Genomic DNA, 24,724 nt, shown 5'->3' with positions numbered 1-24,724 from the left:
ACTTGGGTCCCAAACTCAAATCACACAAAGATAGGATTGGAGGATGACAAAGCTCAACAAAAGTACGTGTGTAAAAGACTTCAAAATTTAATAGTCATCAGTGTGAAGTGGTTGCTCAAAAGCTAAAACAAACAAGTGATTGGAGCTAAATTAATAGAAACACAGTATCAAATAAATACAAGTCAAGCACAGCACTGAAGAGTGAAAGGTATGTAAGACGCGGTCTCTGTGTATTAGAAGCACCCAATTTTGTAAGGAAGAACCAGAAACGAATGGTCTATTTGCTCCTCCAAATCGTTCAACTATAATTTTGCTTTTACCCTTAATGTTCCATTCAAGTTGCTTTTTACCAGGACTATCAACTTTCCTTCCTTTCTTTCTTTTAAGAGATGGAGTCTCACCATGTTGCCCAGGCTGGATTGGAACTCCTGGGCTCAAGCAATCCTCCCAGCTCAGCCTCCTGAGTAGCTGGAACTCTAGGCGTATGCCACTGTGCCCAGTTCAACTTTTAAAAAAAGTTAAGTCTTGCCAAGGGCAATAGTGAGAAGGGGAAAAAGAGTAGAACAGGAGTTTGATCTGTACCTGACTGTGAACAATCAATGGAGATAATTCACTAACTTGGGACCAGCCCCAATTTTTTAATGGTTAAATGGAAAGGACATTTTGCATACCTTATCGAACCTTTCTGCAAAATTTGACTACTCTCCTTTTCTTGATGTTTTCTCCTTCCTTGGCTTTTTTGATACTCCTCTTTTCTAGTCTGTCTCTGTGTGTCTGTCTCTCTCCCATTGCTCCTCCACGTTTTCCGCCCATCTCTTCAATGTGCTGTTCCCTGAGAGTTCTGCTCTCCCTCCTCATCTCTTTTCACTTTGTTCCATTAGGTTACTGCATTCCTAGTAACTGCGAGTTCTCTACCCAGGCCTCTCCTCCAGAGACATCCAGACTGACAGAGTCAACTAATCCCCTGGAATGTCTAGTAATCCTGGGAAACCCATATATCCATCACTGCCTTCTTTACCCCAGTCCCTGCCCATGGAAACTCTTCCTGTTGTATTTTCTATCTTCGGGAAGGATGCTGCCATCAATCCAAGTTGCCTAAGTGAGAAACCGGAGTCTGTCTTGCCTTCTCCCTCTCCAGCATCAGCAACTAAGCCTGCCTGCTCTATTTCCTTACTATCTGAAGTTCAATCTACTTTGCTCTCTGCTCTCTACCATAAGCTTGAGCTCACCTGAATAACTGTAAAGCTGGTCTCCTTTTTTTTCTTTTTGAGACAGAGTCTCACTCAGGCTGGAATGCAGTGGTATGATCATGGCTCACTGCAGCCTTGAGCTCCCAGGTTCAGCCTCCCAAGTAGCTGGGACTATAGGTATGTGCCACCACACCTGGGTAATTTTTGCATTTTTTGTAGAGACAGAGTTTCACCATGTTGCCCAGGCTGGTCTTGAACTCCTGAGCGCAAGTGATCTGCCTGCCTAAGCCTCCCAACGTGTTAGGATAATAGGGAAGAGCCACTGCGCCCAGCCCTTATTTCCTTTCTTAACCCAACCAATCCAGATATAACTTCTTATAATAAATTCATTGTTGTCACTCTCCTGCTGACAATCCTTTAATAACTCCCTATTACCCAGAGATGCTTTAAACTCACTAGTAGAGTCCTTTGGGCAATAGGAGGATCCCAAGTAAAAACTGCAAGTTAATTCAAAATAACAGGCACCTAGAAAGACAGAGGGTAGTAGTTCTAATAAGGCCAGAGAGCTAAGCAAGAGCCATACAATGAAGGACCCTCCACCTTTAGGAAGAACCAATAAAGATGACTGAAGGAATGGCTAACGAGGCAGAGGAACTGAGAGAGGAGTCCAAGAAGCCAGTGACCGGAGTTTTAAGGAGGACCGAGTGATGAACCATGTCATCACTGAGACATGACATAGATTGAGAGTTGATCACTAAATTTGGTATTTTTAATTGCTTGTCTTTTTTTCTGTGAGACAGAATCATGCTGTGTCATCCAGGATAGGGTGCAGTGGCATGAACACAGCTCACTGTCGCCTCAACCTCCTGGGCTCAAGTGATCCTCCCATCTTAGACTCCTGAGTAGCTGGGACTACAGGTGCATACCACCAGGCCCAGCTAATTTTTTACTTTTTGCAGAGACAGGGTCTTACTATGTTACTCAGGTTAGTCTTGAACTCCTGAGCTCAAGCAATCCACCTGCCTCATCTTCCCAAAGTACTGAGATTAAAGGCATAAGCCATCTTACCTGGCCTATCTGTCTGTCTTTTAAAGATACTCAGATCTCTTCCATCTTTAAAAACAATCATCCTTGCATCCAATAATACCCCATCACCTCTCAGAGCTACTGGTCACTCTCTTCCTTTTCTTTGCAGTCCTCCTATTTGGCCTTCCAAAGTGCTGGGATTACAGACAGATGTGAACCATTGCATCCAGTCTCTCTAGTTCAGTGGTGTGATCTCAGCTCACTGCAACCTCCGCATCCTGGGTTCAAGTGATCCTCCCACCTCAGTCTCCCAATGAGCTGGGACTATAGACTTGCACCATCATGCCCAGGTAATTTTTTTTATTTTTAGTAGAGACGGAGTTTCACTATGTTGGCCAGTATGGTCTCGAACTCCCAACCTCAGGAGCACCCACTTCAGCCTCCAAAAGTGCCAGAATTACAGGCGTGAACCACTGTGTCTCGTCCCAGCCTCTCTTTTCTACTTTTTTTTGTTTTTTTTAAATTTTACTTTAAGTTCTGGGATACATGTGCAGAACGTGTAGGTAAGTTACATAGGTATGTGTGCCATGGTGATTTGCTGCAACTATCAACTCGTCGTCTAGGTTTTAAGACCCGCATACATTAGGTATTTGTCCTAATAATCTCCCTCCCTTTGCCCCCCACCCCTTGACAAGTCCCAGTGTGTGATGTTCCCTTCCCTGCGTCCATGTGTTCCTATTGTTCAACTCCCACTTATGAGTGAGAACATGCGGTGTTTGGTTTTCTGTTCCTGTGTTAGTTTGCTGAGAATGATGGCTTCCAGCTTCATCTATGTCCCTGCAAAGGGCATGAACTCATTTTCCCAGCCTCTTTTTTCTATAGCCAAAATTATTTAAGTTCTCTCTACTTGGTATCATCACAGTGTTCAACGTTAGATGATTTTCCCCCAAATCTTGAAAAACAAATTTATTGATTTGCCTGTTCATTAACTTAACAATTAGTGAGCATATGTCTCAGGCAGGATGCAGAGTGGTGAAGGCTACAGCTTTTAGAGTTAGACCTGACTGTTGAGTCTACCTCTGCCATTTTTGAGTCATGTGGCCTTTGGTCAGCTACTGAAGTTCTTTTAAGTCTTAGTCTCCTCATCTATAAAGCAAGTTTAATAATAATCCAAACCTCATAGGGTACTTGTGAGGACTAAATGAGAAAATGCACTTAAAGCATTCAGCCTGGTACCTGGTGTGCACTTGGATTTGCTTAATCCTTCAATGGGATCATGTTGCCAACTGCATTCCTACACCAACCTCAATATCAAACCTTCCAGCCATTTGTTTCTTCTTGCTCTTTATCTTTCATCTACTAATCTGTTCTTTTAAGCAGAGCTATTTTCCCTTCTCATTTCTCCGTTCTCTTATCCCCAACCTCTCTAAATAAGCAGCAGAGAAATTTCTCTGCCAGTACATCATTTCCTAAACGTCTGTACTTCCCTAAAGTCTTCCGTAACTTTCTTACATGAAGAATCATTTTTTTTTTGCTGTCATTTTCTTGAATGTATATTTATGATCAAAATAATTAAGATAGAAGATCTACTACAAGGCACTTTACAAGCCAAAAGATGGAAATCTCACAAAGCAGGAGGATCTTCTAACATTAACATTGCAAAAATTTAGTTTTATATTTTGAAAGGCAGCAAGTGAAGCCAAAGGAAAAGCCTGAAAGCGTATTTTACATCTTAGGGCTTACCTCAATGTACGCTGGTTCTGTCCCAGCAGGTGAGATGTGTGGCTGCCAGTCTTTCGGGGGCTTTGAAAGGTACTTGGAATCTGTTACAACCCATTTGAGCCGGGGCCAACCTAAATCAAACCCAAAGTGAACACTGAATTACCTAAGCCATCAGGGAAGGAATTCACACTGAACTGGTCATTTTAAATATCAAGAGACCAAATTAAGATCATTTTATAATCAATAACATACTTAGTTTTTATTAGTTTTTAGTGGGAAATCACCAGACAATTATACCTTCTTTCAAAAGTACAATCGTTCCACATGCTAATTCCAGGCCTTGACATTACCTCAACAACTGGGAGGTCCATTTGGCAGTGGAAGTCCACTGAGGTTAGTGGTCTATCCTCTGTCTCTACATGTAGCATTTAGCTTTAATGTACAGAGTGGTAGCTTTTTTCAACCATCGGCATAAAGGTTAAGGGTGTGGGCTGTGGAATCAGACAGATTTGGGTTCAAATTGCTGCTCTGTCATTTATTAGCTGTGACTTTGGGCAAGTTATTTAACCTCTCTGTTTCTCAGTTTCCTACTTGTAAAATGGGGATAATAGTGGTACCTACTTCATAAGAACATGAGAACTAAATAGAACCTATATGTAAAGTACCTAGCTATTACTAAATTAAAAAGCTAATTAAAGCACTCAGTTTTAACTTTTAACTGATAATTCAGGTACAATATTACTAACCTTTAAACTGTACAATTTCTCCATTCTGGGTTTTTGGCAGTCCTTTTAGACAAACTTCACTGGTAAGAGCTAAGGCAATACCACAGCTTCCTAGCAAGAAGCCAATCTGCTGACCTCCAGCATCCTGTGGAGAAATGATAATGAACATAGGTAGGGAAGCAAATGTGAGTACACTCATGCCAACATCTTACACTTAGTAATGCTCTGGCACTTTGTGTGTGTGATAAACATTCATGGAGCCCCACCAATATCTGGCAATTGTCAAAATCCAATGACAATGTGTTCTTCCAAATAATTTCTACAATACAAACATTTCCTGAGCACAAATCAAGTATTAACCAGACATTACTAATGATACATCTTATCAGACAAATGTAACCATTTTATTAAAGAATCAGCAACGATCCTCTTTTAGTTTCCAGCAAATTAAATAAATGCTAACATGGCTATCTTCCCCTAGCCTCACCCCAAAATTCAAGAGAAAAGCAAGTCAGGTATGAACAAAATAATGTAAACAGATACTAAATGTCCAAGCTGACAATGAAAGTTAATGGATGGATATACCAAATCCGTATACTCCTTTTGTTTTTCTGTATTAAAGGGGATAGATTTAAGCCTTACACAACAACAGCAGCAAAAACAACAAAAGATATAGTCTAAAGCATTTCCATTAAAATATCATCTTACAAGTATCATTATGAAACCACACAAATTCTGCCAACTTAATAATTTAAGAACAACCATATGATTTCCTGATCAAATTAAGGATACTACATCCCAACAACTATAGTTCTGGGGATGTTATCAATTTGTTTTTTATTCCTTTCAGAAATGCTTTTTCTTTTTTTCTTTTCTTTTTTTTTTTTGAGATGGAGCCCCTCTCTATCACCCAAGAAGCTGGAGTGCAGTGGCATGATCTCGGCTCACTACAACCTCCACCTCCTGGGTTCAGGCTATTCTCCTGTTTCAACCTCCCAAGTAGCTGGGACTATAGGAGTGCACCACCATGCCTGGCTAATTTTTGTATTTTTAGTAGAGATGGGGTTTCATCATGTTGGCCAGGCTGGTTTTGAACTCCTGACCTCAAGTGATCCACCCGCCTCGGCCACCCAAAGTGCTAGGATTACAGGCAAAAGCTACTGCGGCCTGGCTGATTTCTTCTTTTATTTTTTTGAGACAAGATCTTGCTTTGTCAGGCTGGTGTACAGTGGCACAATCTCGACTCACTGCAAACTCCGCCTCCCAGGTTCAAGCGATTCTCCGGCCTCAGCCTCCTGAGTAGCTGGGATCACAGGCTTGTGCCATCACAGCTGGATAATTTCTGTATTTTTAGTAGAGATGGGGTTCCACCATGTTGGCCAGGCTGGTCTCAAACTCCTGACCTCAGGTGATCCACCCACCTCGGCCTCCCAAAGTGTTGGGATTACAGGTGTGAGCCACCGCACCTGGCCAATTTCTATTTATAAATCCACATCCTCCACCACATTCATCTTTGACATCAGCCCTCAGAAATAAACTGCATGACAAAATTAGCATCAAGTGGCTCATGGAGAAATCACTCAAACATGGAAATCTGTTACATATGCTTCATTTTAGTTGGGCTGATGTATTGTCAAAGTAAAATCTTACAATCCAGAGAAGTAACACGTCATCACACCATCACTTTCCACCTAATGGAAATCCTAGGTCATATGATACAGTTAGAGGAAATCTCTTTACAAAAAGGTCTCAACTACTATAAATGTGGATTATCTATAGCCTCTGAAGCAAGAGTGGGATTCTTTATAAATGATCAGTGTTGAAAGTCAAGTATGCCCCCATGATATTTTATTTTATATCTGAAACACAGTCTTGCTTGCCCTGTTGCCCAGGCTAGGGTGCAGTGGCGTGATCACAGGTCACTACAGCCTCAATCTCTTGGGTTCAATCAATCCTCTCACCTCAGCTTCTCAAATAGCTGGGACTACAGGTGCACACCGCCATGCCTGGCTAGTTTTTTATTATTTGTAGAGATGGGGTCTCCCTATGTTGCCCAGGCTGGTCTCGATCTCCTGGGCTCAAGCAACCTGCCCACCTCAACCTCCCAAAGTGCTAGGATTACAGGTGTGAGTCACCATGTCTAGTCGCCCCAGTGATATTTATTTATTTGTTTGTTTGTTTGCTCATTTGTTTGTTATTTAGACGGAGTCTTGCTCTGTCGCCCAGGCTGGAGTGCAATGGCGTGATCTCAGCTCACTGCAAGCTCCACCTCCTGGGTTCACGCCATTCTCCTGCCTCAGCCTCCCGAGTAGCTGGGACTACAGGCGCCCGCCACCTCGCCCGGCTAGTTTTTTGTATTTTTTAGTAGAGACGGGGTTTCACCGTGTTAGCCAGGATGGTCTCGATCTCCTGACCCCGTGATCCACCCGCCACAGCCTCCCAAAGTGCTGGGATTACAGGCATGAGCCACTGTGCCCAGCCTCACCCGAGTGGTATTTTAAATGATATACAATACTATACAAATTCTATCTTAATTGAAAATATGTTATTTGCATAAAACTTGTAAATATTTAATAAATACTTTTTCTACAAATTTCATGTTTTTAGAAAGTGAAGCTGAGTACTTCCAAAAATGGTCGAAGAGTTTTTAATGTTGTGACTGCATCTATCCAAGAACCCAATGCCTGCCATGTCACATCAGGCTACATTCCTCTTAAATTTAGCAATGTTACCTTTCTGGTAAGAGGTACCTCTATAGGCACTGGAATCACTTCTGCCAGGAGGCATCCATAAAAAGCCACCATAAACATGACTGGATCATTGTTGGGGTAAACCAGGGCTACCTAAAATTCATAATGACATTCAGTTTAACAGAGGAATAAAACCATACTAATGCTTTCAATGTCACTGTCTAAGTATATAATATTTATCATGAACACAATAAATCAAACTATTTAACAGCCATCTGCTCGAAAGGAAATTAAGTTACTGAGATAGAGACACACATCTAAAAAGATCTCCGACGTGCCCATGATTATACTACACACTTTGTGTACTATACTATAATGCATTCATCCTCATCCTCATCACAATTTTTCACTTAATCCTTTTGGTGATTTAGCAAAAAACAAACCATCTTAAGCATTAAGTTAATTAGGAAACCCAAGGCAATTTACTTTAGTGTAGGGCTAAGGCAATAAAATAAATGTAATGGATCTCTCCAGATAGAACAGCATATTAAAGAATAAACCTTACATCTCTGGAGAGAGCCTACAACTGTGGATTGACTTGATCACCATGTTAGGGCCAACAGCAGTTTTCTTACTCTTTTTTTTTTCTTAGATGGAGTCTCACTCTGTCGCCCAGGCTGGAGTGCAGTGGCGCGATCCCGGCTCACTGCAAGCTCCGCCTCCCTGTTTCACACCATTCTCCTGCCTCAGTCTTCCGAGTAGCTGAGACTACAGGTGCCCGCCACCATATTTGGCTATTTTTAAATATTTTTAGTAGAGATGGGGTTTCACCATGTTAGCCAGGATGGTCTCGACTGATCTCCTGACTTCGTGATCTGCCCGCCTCAGCCTCCCAAAGTGCTGGGATTACAGGTGTGAGCCACCGCGCCCGACCAGTTTTCTTACTCTCTAATTCACTGTATTAATCCTTGTTCCCTTACCCAACAATGCAAATGTTTCTAGCAGGAGGGCATTTGGTAATAGGTGTAAGCAATACTGGCAGAAATCGTATGGATATACAGTTAATTCATTAATAGAACATAAACCGTGAAACCTCTATAATAAGTTCAAACCTGTGATTTCACCTGTAACACATCACAGAGATAAGTGACTTTTCCTAATTCACTCCAGGAATGCAAAAACACAAAAGTCACTACCACTGCGGAGTTTGTTACTTGGCTTGGATACTCACAGATTAACATTTGAAACTTAATTACATCATGAGACTTGTTTACCCTTCTTTTTTTTTTTTTTTTTTTGAGACGGAGTCTCGCTCTGTCGCCCAGGCTGGAGTGCGGTGGCGCGATCTCCACTCACTGCAAGCTCCGCCTCCTGGGTTCACGCCATTCTCCTGCCTCAGCCTCCCCTGTGGCTGGGACTACAGGCGCCCGCCACCGCGCCCGGCTAATTTTTGTATTTTTAGTAGAGACGGGGTTTCACCGTGTTAGTCAGGATGGTCTCAATCTCCTGACCTCGTGATCTGCCCATCTCGGCCTCCCAAAGTGCTGGGATTACAGGCGTGAGCCACCGCGCCCGGCTGTTTCCCCTTCTTTTGCTTTCAAATACTCTTAACTCACTCCCAAGAGAAGTTCGCTTTCGAACTTTTGAATTTTCCTAGGGTTCTGGAAAATTAATTCCACAAGACATTTAAACAACCCATTTCCTTCCTGCACAGTGTCCATGTTGCTAGGGAGACACAAAATCATCCGCTTAGGGTTCAGGAGGACAAGGAAACACTCATGTGTCACATTTATAAGTAAAAGTCATGCTTTATGTGCCCTTTGTCACAATGCAAAAGTATTTTCAACAGGCTTAGTTTAGGAGATTCCATAATCATAAGCCCAATCAAAATAAGTCTATTGTGTAGTTGGTGTTTCATTCTATGAATTCCAAATGAAAAGTAATGGTAAAAAGTAATCATATTTGGAAAGGCATTAATAGGAAAAATATCTTCAAAAATTAAAAAAACAGTTTAATGTCCCCTCAAATTAAAGGAGAAAAAAAACTATGTCAATTAGTTTTTTCTTTTCTTTTTTTTTTCTTTTCGAGACAGAGACTCACTCTGCCGCCCAGGCTGGAGTGCAGTGGCGCGATCTCGGCTCACTGCAAGCTCTGCCTCCAGGGTTCACGCCATTCTCCTGCCTCAGCCTCCCGAGTAGCTGGGACTACAGGCGCCCGCCACCACGCCCAGCTAATTTTTTGTATTTTTAGTAGAGACAGGGTTTCACCGTGTTAGCCAGGATGGTCTCGATCTCCTAACCTGGTGATCTGCCCACCTTGGCCTCCCAAAGTGCTAGGATTACAGGCGTGAGCCACTGTGCCTGGCCCAATTAGTTTTTTCTTAAAAGTAACATGAATCTTCCTCTCTTTTTACATAAAACCACAGAAAAATGTTTTAAAAGATGTATGAGGCTTTGTTGTTGTTGTTGTTGTTAGGGTCTCACTCTGTTGCCCACACAAATGCAGTGGCAAGATCATGGCTCACTGCTGCCTTGAACTCCTGGGCTCAAGCAATCCTCCCACCTTAACCTCCCGAGCAGCTGGGACTACAGGTGCATGCCACCACGCCCAGCTAATTTTTAAAAAAATTTGTTTGTAGAGATGGGGTCTCACTATGTTGCCCAGGCTAGTCTAAAACTCCTGGCTTCAAGTGATCCTCCCACCTCATGTCCCAAAGTGCTGGGATTACAGGTGTGAACCACTCCACCCAGTCCGTGTTTGAGGCATTTTGTAAAGAGGAGGAAAAATAAAAACAAAAAAATCAAAGAGCAAATTTTGTTGCTGTTTTCTTGTTGTCTAAAGATTCAAATATTTATTTCTGGAAAGACTAAGGTTTCTCTTTCTTTTTATTAGCACCTAAAGAGACTACTGACTGGCAGCTACAGGAAAGGACATGTGAATTTCCTTCAACCCAGGAATATGAGAATTGGGCTAACCTGGGTTGGAACCAAACCACTTTTATTTTTCCAAAAATAAGAGTTATATAAGTTTTCCTGTTGTATATTAAAACTCCAGAATATTAGAATATTAGCATATTAGAAAACAGTAAACACCACCTCCCTAAAACCAAAATGCCAATTACCCTGTCTCCAGGTTTTAACACAGGTTCATTTTTGGTCCCCAGTTTATTAAGAAGTGTGTAGGCCAACTTTAAACTTCTGCTCCACAACTTTCCTGAAAAAAAAGAAAAAAAAAAAGTCTTACAGAAAAAAACAAAATAGGTCTACCTCAATGAAACAACATTCAGACCATCAGTATAGTCAATGAGACAATGGTCACTACCAAATGATGGGTTAGATGAGTATCATTCACCTCCCAACACACAGTAGGCCTCCCCACAAAAGCTTTATATTCATTCTAGTTTACAAAAGCCAGTCATGCCTTGAAACAGAAATAAAACATCACCAGATGCTCATCCTGGTTTACATAATATTTCAAATTCTTTTCTGAAATAATCTGCATATCCTTAGAAATAATTTGATGTAAACTGATCACACTGAAAGGGAGGAAAACAATATTTTTAATTACAAGACTGAAAATCAGAAGGATACTTCTGTTCTAAGCTTTTTTTTTTTTTTTTTTTTTTTTTTTACAAACAAACAAAAAAAAGACAGTCTCGCTCTGTTGCCCAGGCTGGAGTGCAGTGGTGTGATCTCGGCTCACTGCAACCTCTGTCTCCCGGGTTAGAGTAATTCTCGCTTCAGCCTCCCAAGTAGCTGAGACTACAGGTGCGTGTCACCACATTTGGCTCATTTTTGTATTTTTAATAGAGACAGGGTTTTGCCGTGTTGTCTGGGCTGGTCTCAAATTCCTGGCCTCAGGTGATCCACCTGTCTCAGCCTCCCAAAGTGTTGGGATTACAGGCATGAGCCACTGTGCCCGGCCAGCTTTTTAAAAAATTTACAAATATCTTCAGAAATGTTCTAAGCTTTTTCTGAAAAACCATTCACATAGGTGGTATCAGACACTTGAGGAAACTGCAAAGCAAAAGCATGACTCAAATGATTGAACATTCCATAATGCTGTAATTTAGTGAAAACAAACACTAAAATGGGAATTATCTGTATGAACATGTGGCTGTATTCATAGATGTTAAACAAACATACAAAGATTTGGCCAGCTAAACGCTTTCTTTAAGGGTTATATGAATGAAATGTATATATAGCTTCTGAGGTGAATGTTAAAACAATTTTGGCAAAAACAAAAAATGCTTTTCTTTTCCTATTCCCTCCCCTCCACTACCCTTAGAAATTCTTATTTTAGATTATGAGATAAGCAAAAGGAAAATTATGTTATTTTAAATAGCTATGTTATTTTATATACAATTTATTCAGAGGGGCATCCAAAGTTTAAACTATGTCAACCTGTGTAATTCTTTAAATAAAACCTTGTTTTTCCTCAAAGATTATTTTCTATCTAGGTCTATGGACACTGTGCTCCACTTGCAAAGGAGAAAAGGAATCTGTTTGAATAAACTAGTACAAAATCTCATAGCCCAGGGTTGACCCCATTTTTCCTTGAAGTTATTTTAAAAAGAAAAATTTTAGCTGGTATGCAAAATTAAATGGAAAAGTACTCATTCTTTGTTCATTACAGAATTTTGTGCCTATTATAATCAAGAAGCAGGATAGAATAAAGATTTAACAAGTAATCAGTTTCAATTGTTAGATAAAACCATCTGATTTTCACCATACATCATTAATACTGACCAAATGTTTTTCTAAAATCCTCTTGTAATGTTAAAACATCTATGGATGTACAAAGTCTCTCTTCTTTTTGCTGCCTTTTAAATATTAGCTGACTTGCAAATATCGCTTTAGCAAATGAAAATATTTGGCAATAGCTTTACTTAGAACTTAGGATCCTTTTAAATTATTGAAAAAAATCTACTGAAACATAATGGCCAGCAACTGCTAAGTATCTAGATAAAAACGCTACCCATGATATTCTGAAGAACTCTCGGAGAGAAGGATCTGGAATCTTGCAGACTCACCATATGTAAGAGTGTAAACTGGTTTCCCTGTCATGTCCAGTGCAGTCAGACAGGAGCATTTTGCTTGAGTGGTACCCCAGCGCTGCAGGGCAGATTCAAGAGCAGGAGGCCAGTTACAGATGACTCCTAAAGGCTCTCCTTTCACAGGGGTCATCTGCCGTCCCTCCGGCTTGGGCTGGTTGGGGTCTGGCTGAGGTACTGCACCAGGAAAAGACCAGTGGGTGAAATGAGTACAAATACCAGTGAACACAACTTAGGTCTCTAATCTCAACTGCATCTTCCTTTTCATTTCATATTTATCTGGTTTAAACTCACTTTGAGAAAGGACATGGTTAGAAATGGTGGTCCACAAACTGGGCCTTAATTCAATTTTCCACTTAAATGTGAAATCATATTCAATATATTCTGTGCAATGAACAAATCCTGACCCTGACAAAGGAAATCACTGTATATATAGAATAGCACAAAATATACATTTTTTGTAGCAATTTCACAATTTTTGGCAAATTTGTTTTTAAATCTTTACAGTTTGTGTCCAGTGTGAGACAGCCAGGTTCTACTATACCAGATTATGTTTAATGAGAAAGCATTACACTGTGAGTCAGAAAGCCCAAGTTTACATTGACTTTTTACTAGCATTACCCTAGGCAAATTGATTTACCTGAGCTTGGCTTTCCTCATCTGTAAAATGGAGATAGTAACAGTTATACCTCAGGGTCATTACTTCACTCCAACAGGTAATGGGCATAAACCACAATATCCCATGTCTCCACACCTCTGCACTCATCTCGTATGGCCAATCCCTTTGCCTCCTGGTGAACTCTTCCTCATCATTTTCAGGACTCGGCTGAAACAGCACATTCTCTGGGAACAATTCCCAACTACTCCCTAAGGAGACTATTGCTTCCTTAGTGCTCCCACGTTGCCCTTAGGAAAGCACTGAGGATCCTCAAGGACTCCTTTTAGTGTACAAGTTTTCCCCCACAAAGGCTGATTGCTTCTTGAGGAAAAGGGTGGCTCTTACTCCCCTTACTGCCTATAGTGTCTAATACTTCAAGGTTGTTCAATAATGTCAGCTGAATTGAATTTGGGTGTGTGTTTAGTGGGGAGCTAATTATTAACATGCTTATTCCAGAGATTGGGCGTGAATATTTCATATCCTTTTACAGATAAAACAAAAATCCTCTTAATTTTTCTAAAATGAACAAGTATTATTCAAACAATAAAAATCAAAAAAAGAATCCTACATTTTGTTTTCTCCCCGAGACGGAGTCTTGCTCTGTCGCCCACGCTGGAGTGCAGAGGAGCAATCTTGGCTCACTGCAACCTCTGCCTCCTGGGTTCAAGCAATTTTCCTGCCTCAGTCTCCCAAGTAGCTGGGATTATAAGTGCCCGCCACCACGCCTGGCTAATTTTTGTATTTTTAGCAGACGGGGTTTCACCATGTTGGCCAGGCTGGTCTTGAACTCCTGACCTTAGGTGATCCACTCGCCTCGGCCTCCCAGAGTGCTGGGATTACAGGTGTGAGTCACTGCGCCCGGTCAAATCCTGCATTTTCGTAGCAGGAAAGATAATTTACACATGCAACAAAAAGTCAAGTATTTACTGAGTGCCAATTATGTTCACAGGATATGATAAACATTGAGAAAATAAATGCTGCACACATAATTCTTTGAACAAACATTATGCCTAGTAAGTGCCTGGTGTAAGGAATATGGAATCTGAGTTCTTGTGGAGTATCTAGAGTGCACCAGGGGACACAAACACACACAGACTCAGCGCTAAGGCTAGGAAAACATGAGCAGTGCGTGACAGACGCATGGACAAGGAGGGCAGAAGTAGGGCACGTCTCCACCTGGAGGAGGAAATGTCTGAGCTGAGTCTTAAAGGATGAGCAGGAATTAGCCAGGTGAACAAGAGAGGAGAAAAGAGGCACGAAAGGGAGAAGGGACAGAATGAGCAACAAATCTTAGATGGGCAAATGAAATATGAAATAAATGATATTTTATATAGCTCAATGACAAATCTGGGGATTGTACTTAAGATGCCTTGATTCATTTTTCTACTAACATAAAATTCATTAAATAGTTTCACTCCCCAATTTGCTGCCTTAGGGTAAATAATAAATGTTTCAACTGTCCTTCTGCTTTGTATATTCCCAGACCCTAAACCACCAGATTAACTAAAAAAAAAAAAAACACGAGTGTTTCTAAATAAGTATTTTATTTGTTTGGACAGACTATGTATAGAGTAGGCATTGTTTCTGGCCATGAAAGCTGACATTATCACCACTGTCCATTAGGCTTCAATGCAGATTCTGGGGCATGCTCTTTCAGATTTCCAAAGACATACTGGTATTTTTCTTTTCCAAATGTAACAATTACTCAAACAAGCAACTACTGCCTATTTATATTGGTAATTAATGGAAAGTTGTTAGTTCTAATCTGCCAATGCAATTTTTTCAGGTAAGATTCCTGTTAAACCCTGACCTTCATGTGCCTGGTCAATACCAATGCTAGAAACACTGGAGAGGCTTTTGCTGGCATGGGCATCTTGAACATCAGTACATCATGAAAGACATCCACCATTCAATGAGTTTAGTGATTCCTAAAGAAACATATACTCATCTTAACCTCATATGTCAGGTTGCTTTCTGCGGCATAAATTGGGCTAAGACCAGATCTAGTCTACCAATGTACCTAATTCTATTAACAAGCTGATGTGATCAAAACCTATTACTATTAGTCTCAGGACATAAAAACAGACTACAAAGCTACCAAGGCTTAGCTCTTTCAACAAAAGCTTTTCTTAGGTAGATCTATTTGTCTAGATCTATTGTCATCATTCTATACTTATCAAATGGCCATTCTCATTTTATCCATACTCACACCCATTCCCCTTCCCTATTAAATCCTAGATATATGATTTCATCCATAATTTAAAAATTACTGAATGAATAAATCACTGTTACACTTCTTCTGTGAAGCCTTTCCTAACCCAGATGGAACTGATTTCTTCCCTTCTCAGAAGTGCTTATATTGGCTGATAGATACTTAATACTTAGCTATTCACATGGATATATTTTAGCACCTGTCTAAACTGTAAACATGAAGGAAATAACTGTATTTTTATAAATCTTTGAAACTTTTCACCATCGAACACGCCGTCTTGTAGAAAGCAGAAATATATGTAGCGATTGGTTGATTCATAAAAGGACCACATTATATGAAAAAAAGAGTAGGCAAACTTTTGAGGTTGAATTTGATATCCACATCCAAGAAAATGCCAAATATAAATAACTCATAAAATCATGTATTTGGGATAGTTCCTAATTTCAAAGAGTTTATTTCCAAAGACAGTTATATGTTTCATGGTTATCTCTTTGCCTTTCTTCCCTCTTCCTCCCTCCCTCCTTAATTTTCATCTAAGATCTAAAATACAGATGATCATTAGGGAAAAAAGAGCAGAGAATGATGAACTCTTTGAACCAAGAATTGTGTCTTGTTCATTCTTTAATCCTATAGTACCTGACACATAGTAACTGCTTAAGATAAATGTATTTAATGAATATATGTTTTTGGTATTTTTACTACTACCTTCCACAATTTCTTCAGAGTCATCTACAAAAAATTCCTTTAAGGGAGGCCTTTTGGGTCGTTTCAGAGTGTTCAGAAGCTGCTGGATTTTTGTAGATACTCTGCTACTGACAGGGACACCTATAAGGGAAAAAATGGTAAGTTAAAATTTGTTGACTGTAAGGATATTTTAGTTCCTCAGTTCCCTCAGGAGCTTTCATTTCTAAGGCCATTTGGCCTTTGTCCACAGTTTCCTTCTCTTTCGAGGAGACCAAATATGCACACAATAAGTTTTATGACAATAGAGAACAAATATGGTACTATTATTAATACATGGCTTAAGGATTTCACCTAATCTTCCTTTTCTGTTATTCTTTTTTTTTTTTTGAGATGGAGTCTCACTCTGTCTCCCCAGGCTGGAGTGCAGTGGCATGATCTCTGCTCACTGCGAGCTCTGCCTAATTTTTTGTATTTTTAGTAGAGATGCGGTTTCACCACGTTAGCCAGGATGGTCTCGATCTCCTGACCTCACGATCCACCTGCCTCGGCCTCCCAAAGTGCTGGGATTACAGGCGTAAGCCACTGCGCCCGGCCCTCTGTTATTCTTTTCTTTTTCCACATTCAGGTTTTTGTTCAAAGTATCTTCTGGAAGTATCCACTAAGTTCGATTAAGTGGCAATACTGCCACTGTGCAGATGATAGAAAAAAGGTACCCAGGATTAGTTATTAGTGGGCCAAGTACAGTGTAGTTCTGCAACTGCTGGGCTAGTTAGGAGCTATTGTTCATAATTTGAATTTTTCTAGTTTAGTTTACACTACAATTGAGCTACCAAAAACAACTCCTTACCGTCAGCTGTATCCATAAGGCTGGACCTGTTGGATCCTTTGTGCATGCCTTTAACTATCCCCGAGGGGGGCAGGTCAATGTTTGCTGGGCGAATTGAGGAAGATGAGGAGGAGGAAGAGGTAGTTGTAGTGACATCAGGAGGAGCAGAGAAATTCTCTGAGAGGAGTAAACAAAATTTAGACTTATATTAGCAGCAAAACTAAGAACCTTTAAATCTTTGGGGTTTTGTTTTTTAACAAGGAAGAAAAGTACATAAATGGGGGTACTGGCTCTTGTAAAACAACCTTTAAAAATCAGATTCTACTAGCAAGACACAAAGGGAGAACAATAAGTAAAGTCAGGGTATATCAGCTTTACAAAATTATTATTTTGTAAGACTTGAGTAGCCTTAGTAAGATCAAATCACACATTCAGTGTTTCTCAAAACATCATTTTCTACACAGAAAGGCTGGTAGAAATCCAGTGTTATAGAATAATCATAATAAAACTTGCAGGGACCTCAAAATGGAACCAAATAAGATCATAACTGGCTACTAATATTGTAGTCTCTTGAACATTTCTTGATGATAGTTTATCTAGAATGTTTCCCCTTCTACCAAAGACCAAACTCATATCTTGAAAGTGGGTCAGACTGCACAAGTTTCCGGATGAAAAAAAAACCTAGATAAAGTTCACTTTTAACTTTTATACAATAATCCATAGGTAATTTGGATCTCCTTGACAGACAAGGTTCTTCCCTTGCTCCAAGTAGAGACTAAATAGTGTTATTCTACTCTACTGCACATAGGGATTCTTTTTATTTTTGAGACAGGGTCTCTCGCTGTTGCCCAGCCAGGAATGCAGTGGTGCAATCACAGCTCACTACAGCCTCAACCTCCTGGGCTCAAGTGAGCCTCCCACCTCAGCCTCCCAAGTATGGGGACCACAGGTTCACACCACCACACCCAGCTAATACTTGTATTTTTAGTAGAGATGGAGTCTTGCCATGCTGCCGAGGCTGGTCTCGAACTCCTGGGCTCAAGCGATCCTCCCACCAATGCCTCCCAAAGTGCTGGGATTACAGGCATGTGCCACCACACCAGGTCTCAAGATTCTTAATATGGAGAAACTGAATGAGTAAACTGGAAAAGATCCCTGTGCAACAGGGGCATGTAACAACAACAAAAAACACCACATAGTTTTTAGTGGCTTTTTGTGATGCTTGTAAGTCATATATTTTCCTCCCTCTAATTTCCTTCTTCTTACTTCTCCAGATGTTTTCTTCTAAGTTTTTTGTAAAACTAAAAAAGGAAAAAAGCATAATACAAACAATTTCTAAAATAGATTTGGGGGTAAGGTCTCTATGCCCCTTAAGTCTATAATTACTAGTCGAATAGTCTTTAAAGTTTTAAGTATACTAACATATATTCTAGTATACCTTTCTGTAGGATAATGTGGTAACAAAAAGCATTAAAACAGACACTTTTATTTGGTCCAGCAATTCAAACTTATAGGAATACAACCTAAGGAAATAATCAGACAAATGCACAAAGTTGTGTGTTCCAGCATGTTCAATCCAACAGTTTTTATAATAGCAAAAAATTGGATACTATTTAATAGAGGAACAGCCAAATAAACCAGGGCAGACAGTCACACAATAGTGTATACTGAAACCATAAAAATAATAGTGTAATGGTAATGATATAAAAGATGTTCACCACATACTGCTAAGAAAAGCAGGCTATTAACATTATGTTTAGGACAGTTCATTTTTGTAAAGTCAAAACCAAAATCTTACATATGTAAGTAAAATCTAGAAGAATATACACTACAGTAACAACACTAAAGTATTACCCATGGGAGGTAGGATTATAGTTATTTTACTTTTCTTTTACTTATATTTTTGAATTTTTCTATTAGGAACATTAATTACTACTGTTAAGACAAACATCCAAAAAGCAATAATGTGGATAAAATGGTTTCTGTGAGTAACTGAACCAATCACTTTTCACAGAGTAGTAGAAGCAATTAAAAATATAAGGTTGGATGAAACCTCTTGTTAACAAAAATTCAGGTAAAAGTTAACTGGGTATTAGGATAATATATTTAACAAGTAATAATGGTCTTTTTTAGACAGATGTGGAAATAAAACCTCAGTAACCATGGCTCTGTTGCTCCACGACTGGAGAGGTGGTGAATACGCAAATCTTTGTAGCTGCTTCAGGAAGCTCAGGAAATGGCAGGGCAGGGCAGGGCAGGGCAGAGCTAAGCGTGCAGGACAAGTCATCAGCTGTTGGTATGTGGGTTTCTAAGGAGGGCAATCATACCCTCAAGGTAGCTATTTCTTTAAAAATTATAGTCTTGAATTGAAATTTTTCCAAGTCTTTCTTTTTTTAGAAATCAGTTAACAGAATAAAGATATATTAGGTGATACAGACAGGTCACTAAGATGAAAATTAAGACACCAAACTGCACTGATTGCCGAGAAAAAAAGGGAAAGATATCACAGACACATAATGTTAACACATATTACTTGATGTAATTTGTAACAACCAATTAAGCAAAAACAGATCTGAGCTGCACCTTTATCTGCAGATGTCACAACTCTTTAAAAAACACACACACACAAAACATAAAGCAGGAGCAAGCAAAAGCTACACTCTATACAGTAGCATCTGCAGTGTATCGATAGCAGCTCACAGGGTACCAATATCCTCAGCCTGCACACTTCAGTGTAGCAATATCACAGCAGCAAGGACAACAAATCCAGTCAAGACAAAAGGCCTCACTGATACTGGTTCAGCATAGATTTTGCTCAGGTTTAGTGTTTTTGGTTTAACAGAATATAGATAACAATCCTGGGAAAAATCTAAGATGTTACATATTTTAACCTTTGAATAGATTGAATATTGTTCAGCTGGGATAATTCCACACTGAGACTGGTGTTATATCTTGCAGCTTGAGTATTGCTTATGGAAATAGCTATGGCTTCAGGTGGGCAAAACTACGCACCAATAATGCAGGTGATACCTATTATTCCTGTGACAAATGTATTGCTGGTGTTTCTTTCTTTGCCTCATTAACTGTCATGTTCTCTCTAATTCTTTTTTTTAGGCCATACTGAAAAACCTAACACAAACCATAAACTATTTCCTGGATACTGGGAGCCAAATGGAATGTAATTTAGACTTCTTGGGTAGATCCAGCTCCTACCTATTCGAGTATTGGCAAATACATCAGCTAGAGACCCACTGGTTCCTTTGACCTCTCCGTGGGACAGCGTAGAAGACGCGGATGAAGAAGTGGACGATCCCTGAATTGAACGGTTGATCCAGGACTCAGCATTCTGTAAGCTCTGTTGCAAGGCAGCAGAGAGCGCAGCTTGGCGTCTCAGAGAGCCCTCATCCTCAGAGGCCGAAGATGTGTCTGTGTGGAATTAGAAAAAAAGAAGTTCTCGATCCTACCTAGAACAGAGACTTTTCAGTTTTTGCTCATTGGTCACACATTCAGTTTCGACACCAGCAAAATATTCTCATTCTTAAGGTAGATTAATATGTAAAGTTTCTCAGGAATCTCAAGGAAACGTCTATGGACCAAAGCCTACAAAAATAAAATAGCCTAACCCCACAGGTAATTTTTAATTGTTTTCTTTTAAACTCTTTCAAAACATTTAAACTTCATTCCCTGCTTTTCTGCTGTAAGCTTAATCAGTATCTAAATTTTTCTAGTCCATCTACTTATGTTCAAATAATACTGAAGTACTTATATGTCTTCCTGAATCTCTACTTGTGATATGATGCTACATTGATTTTGACAAAGTATTTATTCGTCTCTAAGGAAATGATCTTGACAGGGAGACATAAAAACTTAATTCTTGCTAAAAATGTATGTCTCAGGTCGGGCATGGTGGCTCATGCCTGTAATCCCAGCACTTTGGGAGGCTGAGGCAGGCAGATCACCTGAGGTCAGGAGTTCGAGACCAGCCTGGCCAACAAGGTGAAACCCCATCTCTATTAAAAATACAAAAAATTAGCCAGGCACAGTGGTGAGTGCCTGTAATCCCAGCTACTTGGGAGGCTGAAGCAGGAGAATTGTTTGAGCCTCAGAGGCAGAGGTTTCGGTGAGCCACGATTGCACCACTGCACTCTAGCCTGGGCAACAGAGCGAGACTCCATCTCAAAAACAAAAAACAAAAAACATATGTGCCAAACAGTGAGCTAGGTGCTGGGGAATGAAGTGGTGTAAACAATCCTCAGCCTGGAGGTATTCATGGCCTTAGTAGAAAAGGCAGCCAGTCAGGGGGCATAGGTAAGCTTTCCATGCATGACAGGAAAAGGCACAGCATCAGGATTTCTTTCCTTAATTTTCAGCTGGAGAAGAATTGTGAGAAATCCACCGATGTCTGTATTCAGTTTGGCTCTGACTTCAGGAAAATAGGCCTAAATTAGAAAAGCGTGCGGGGGGGGTGGGAAACTCAACCAAATACAGGGAAGCAAAAGCCAGGGAAAACAGAAGTCAGGAATTTATTCCAGGGTTGTAAGCTTATGAAGCACACAGTTAAAGAGGGCATTTGGTCTAATGTGAGATAAATCTTTCTAAATGATTTCTGGGTGTTATGATTTACAATTTGTGGATTGAATTTCATTCAGTTTTTAAAAATTAAACATTCTGTGGTTAGTACTGCAGAATCCTTTCCTCTAACTCAGGTGACACCATAGGTTCATGTTCTGCTTTGGTTCAAAGAGCCAAACACATAACTAATGGGGCTGGAAAACTGCTGACACCTCACAATGAGAACCTGAACCACAAAAAACTCATCTAATCCAGAAGTCAAATTCTGCAGGCCCAGAGCAAGAGAGAAAGTTAAAATAATGGGCTGGATGCAGTGGCTCAGGCCTGTAATCCCAGTACTTTGGGAGGCCGAGGTGGATGGATCACTTGAGGTCAGGAGTTCAAGACCAGCCTGGCCAACATGGTGAAACCCCCATCTTTACTAAAAATACAAAAATTAGCCGGGCATGGTGGTGTGCACCTGTAATCCCAGCTACTCGGGAGGCTGAAGCACACGAGAATCACTTGAGCCCAGGAGGCAGAGGTTGCAGTGAGTAGAGATAGCACCACTGCCCTACAGCCTGGGAGGCAGAGTGAGACTCCATCTCAAAAACAAAAAAAACCCAGAGAGTTATATAATGACTATGCCCTTGCTTCTTGTTCTGTACTACCTCCAACTTATTATTTCATATTGAGGGAGGTCTGAGGCCTGAGACGGATTGTTTTTGCTTTTTAAAAAGTACTAATCACAATATGTGCCAGGAACTATGTCAAGTCCTGGGGGTTTGAAGTGTATGAGTGCTTATGACACAGTAAGTGCCCTAAAAAGGCTTACAGGAGACACAGAAGCCCACAGATAATTTCAAAAGATAAAACAGATGCTAAGAAATGGGAGTTATCAAAGCATTTCACAGGATGGGGACCAACCTGAGTCAGGGATTTCAAGTACTTCTTTGTACATAGACCAAAGACTTTAAAGAGTAAGGCAAAAAAATGAGGGTGGAGAGATAAACAGTGACCAGATCCCAAAGAGATAAAGTGATGAGGTCCATAAAGAAGAATGAGATCTAACATGTAAAAGGGGGGTGATTAAAAGAAAATTTCAAGAAAAAAAGAAATAATCGTATCTGTAACCCTTTAAGGAAAAGCATTTTGTGTAATTTGCAGAAAATATTCTAACATTTCAACTGTACCCCGGGAGGCAAATGTTCCTGTCTCAGCAAACATGTTAAAAAAAAAAAAAAGGGAGGAAGTCGGGATAGGGCCCACAGGACAGGTGAATTTGACCTTAAGAATAAAGTATTTTCAAGGTAACTTATCTCAAGATTCCACAATCTCCATTGGATTTGCAGGCTGCTTTTACTGTATCATGTATTTTTTTTTTTTTTTTTTTTTTTTTTTTGAGATGGAGTCTCGCTGTGCTCCCAGGCTGGAGTGCAGTGGCGTGATCTCAGCTCACTGCAAGCTCCGCCTCCCGGGTTCGCGCCATTCTCCCACCTCAGCCTCCCAAGTAGCTGAGACTACAGGCGCCCGCCACCACGCCCGGCTAGTTTTTTGTATTTTTAGTGGAGACGGGGTTTCACCATGTTAGCCAGGATAGTCTCGATCTCCTGACCTCGTGATCCACCCGCCTCGGCCTCCCAAAGTGCTGGGATTACAGGCTTGAGCCACCGCGCCCGGCCTGTATCATGTATTTTAATTTGTTTAAGTTTAAAATCAGAATAACCCAATTTTCAAAAGACAGTAAAACCAGTATTTTCATGATTAGGTTTGTGTAAAATTGGTTTCATTATGTTTTTTTTTTTTTAATTTTTTAATTTTTAAATTTTTTTGAGAGGGAGTCTTACTCTTTTGCCCAGGCTGGAGTGCAGTGGCATGATCTCGGCTCACTGCAAGCTCTGCCTCCTGGGTTCACACCAGCCTCCCAAGTAGCTGGGGCTACAGGTGCCCGCCACCACACCTGGCTATTTTTTTCTATTTTTAGTAGAGACGAGGTTTCACCGTGTTAGCCAGGATGGTCTCAATCTCCTGACCTCGTGATCCGCCCACCTCGGCCTTCCAAAGTGCTGGGATCACAGGCATGAGCCACTGCGCCCGGCCTTCATTATGTTTCTATATTGGATCAATCATGCAATTAGGTATATTGTTTCAATTCAGTTACCCTGTTTGTCTGCCAGTCCTCAGTGTTTAATGACTTACAACTATGGGGCAGCTTAGCATAGTGGAAAAAACATGGCTTTGGTATCAGTCTTCCATTCAAAGTCTAGGATGCACCTCTTACTAGCTATGTGACTTGGGGATAAAATTACCCATCTGAGAAGACTGTTTGCTTATTTGTCCATTTGACAAACACACTAAGCACTACATCAGTTGGTAGGAATAAAAAGTTGGGCAAGAAGACATAGTCCCTACTCTTACGGGACTGAGATGAGTTAGAGGAATCAAGGCAGCCACCCAAGGAAGTAAGACCTAACCCAAGGCCTAATGGGTAAGTAGGAATTAGTTATGAAAGGTAGGGAAAGTACAGGGTCAGGTAGAGGGGGCTGCACGTGAGAAAGCTTAGAAGGGACAGAAAACTTTTTGAAGATATTAAAGAAACAGAGACTAGCCAGAGCACAGGATGCAAGACTGATAGTCATGGTGATGAGACCGGACAAGTAAGGCAGCACTGGGCCACCAAGGGCCTTGTAAGACAAGCTAAGGAAACTTGCCTTTTTCCTAACCGTAGCTGGGAGACCATGAACAAAGACACTGTACAGAAAGCATACATAGTAGTGCCAGCCCATAGCACCTGGCCAATAAACATTAATGCCCCTTCTAATCCCCAGGAGAATGGTTAAAAGGAGTGTGTATTTCTTTTTGATTTGGAACAACCTGAAATTCTTCCTAAGAGTAATTTAAATGGCTAATTTCTTCCTATAAACATGAAAGGAAAGATGGCAGAAACTGACTAACAGTTGGTAGAAGAAAATAATACCAAATCACGCCACCTGAGAAATGAGGTGCTTACTATGACTAAGTCACCCTATGGCCACAGAGAAGAAACTAGCTGGGTAAAGTTAAAAGATGATCATGTGGTGAAGCCTACATAAAATGTAGCACTGCTCTGAGATTGTATCTTTTTAAAAATCAAAACAAGTTCCCTTAAATATTACTATTTTAAAAGCAATTTGTCACCCAGGAAATTGTTATGAATTTGTAGAAATCTGGGCAAAATTAAATTAATAGAAATTTATCATTTTCTTACTGATTCTGCTCTGATTAAAAATAAACTCATGACTGGTATCACTTATAAATAAAACATCTCCCCTAAGCCCTTATATATAACGAATACACAATAGAAAACACTTCTGAAAACATAGTTTGCCTTTCAGTTTATAATCTGCT

General features: G+C 40.3%; 1 protein-coding gene across 1 annotated transcript in view; it reads right to left on the bottom strand.

Moving 5' to 3' along the window:
* DIP2B (disco interacting protein 2 homolog B) overlaps window positions 1–24,724 on the bottom strand; it is a 259,279-nt gene that overhangs the window by 60,025 nt on the left and 174,530 nt on the right. The window contains exons 5-12 of the mRNA XM_025402060.1: window positions 20,000–20,212; window positions 16,808–16,963; window positions 15,982–16,101; window positions 12,386–12,583; window positions 10,475–10,566; window positions 7,396–7,506; window positions 4,685–4,808; window positions 3,960–4,069 (exon numbers count right to left, since the gene is read on the bottom strand). Coding sequence (XP_025257845.1) covers window positions 3,960–4,069; window positions 4,685–4,808; window positions 7,396–7,506; window positions 10,475–10,566; window positions 12,386–12,583; window positions 15,982–16,101; window positions 16,808–16,963; window positions 20,000–20,212 — 1,124 coding nt within the window. The remainder of the gene's footprint in view (window positions 1–3,959; window positions 4,070–4,684; window positions 4,809–7,395; window positions 7,507–10,474; window positions 10,567–12,385; window positions 12,584–15,981; window positions 16,102–16,807; window positions 16,964–19,999; window positions 20,213–24,724) is intronic.

This window comes from Theropithecus gelada, chromosome 11, assembly GCF_003255815.1.
Source record: "Theropithecus gelada isolate Dixy chromosome 11, Tgel_1.0, whole genome shotgun sequence".
Taxonomy (NCBI): domain Eukaryota; kingdom Metazoa; phylum Chordata; class Mammalia; order Primates; family Cercopithecidae; genus Theropithecus; species Theropithecus gelada.
This window is presented reverse-complemented; position numbering and strand designations above follow the sequence as displayed.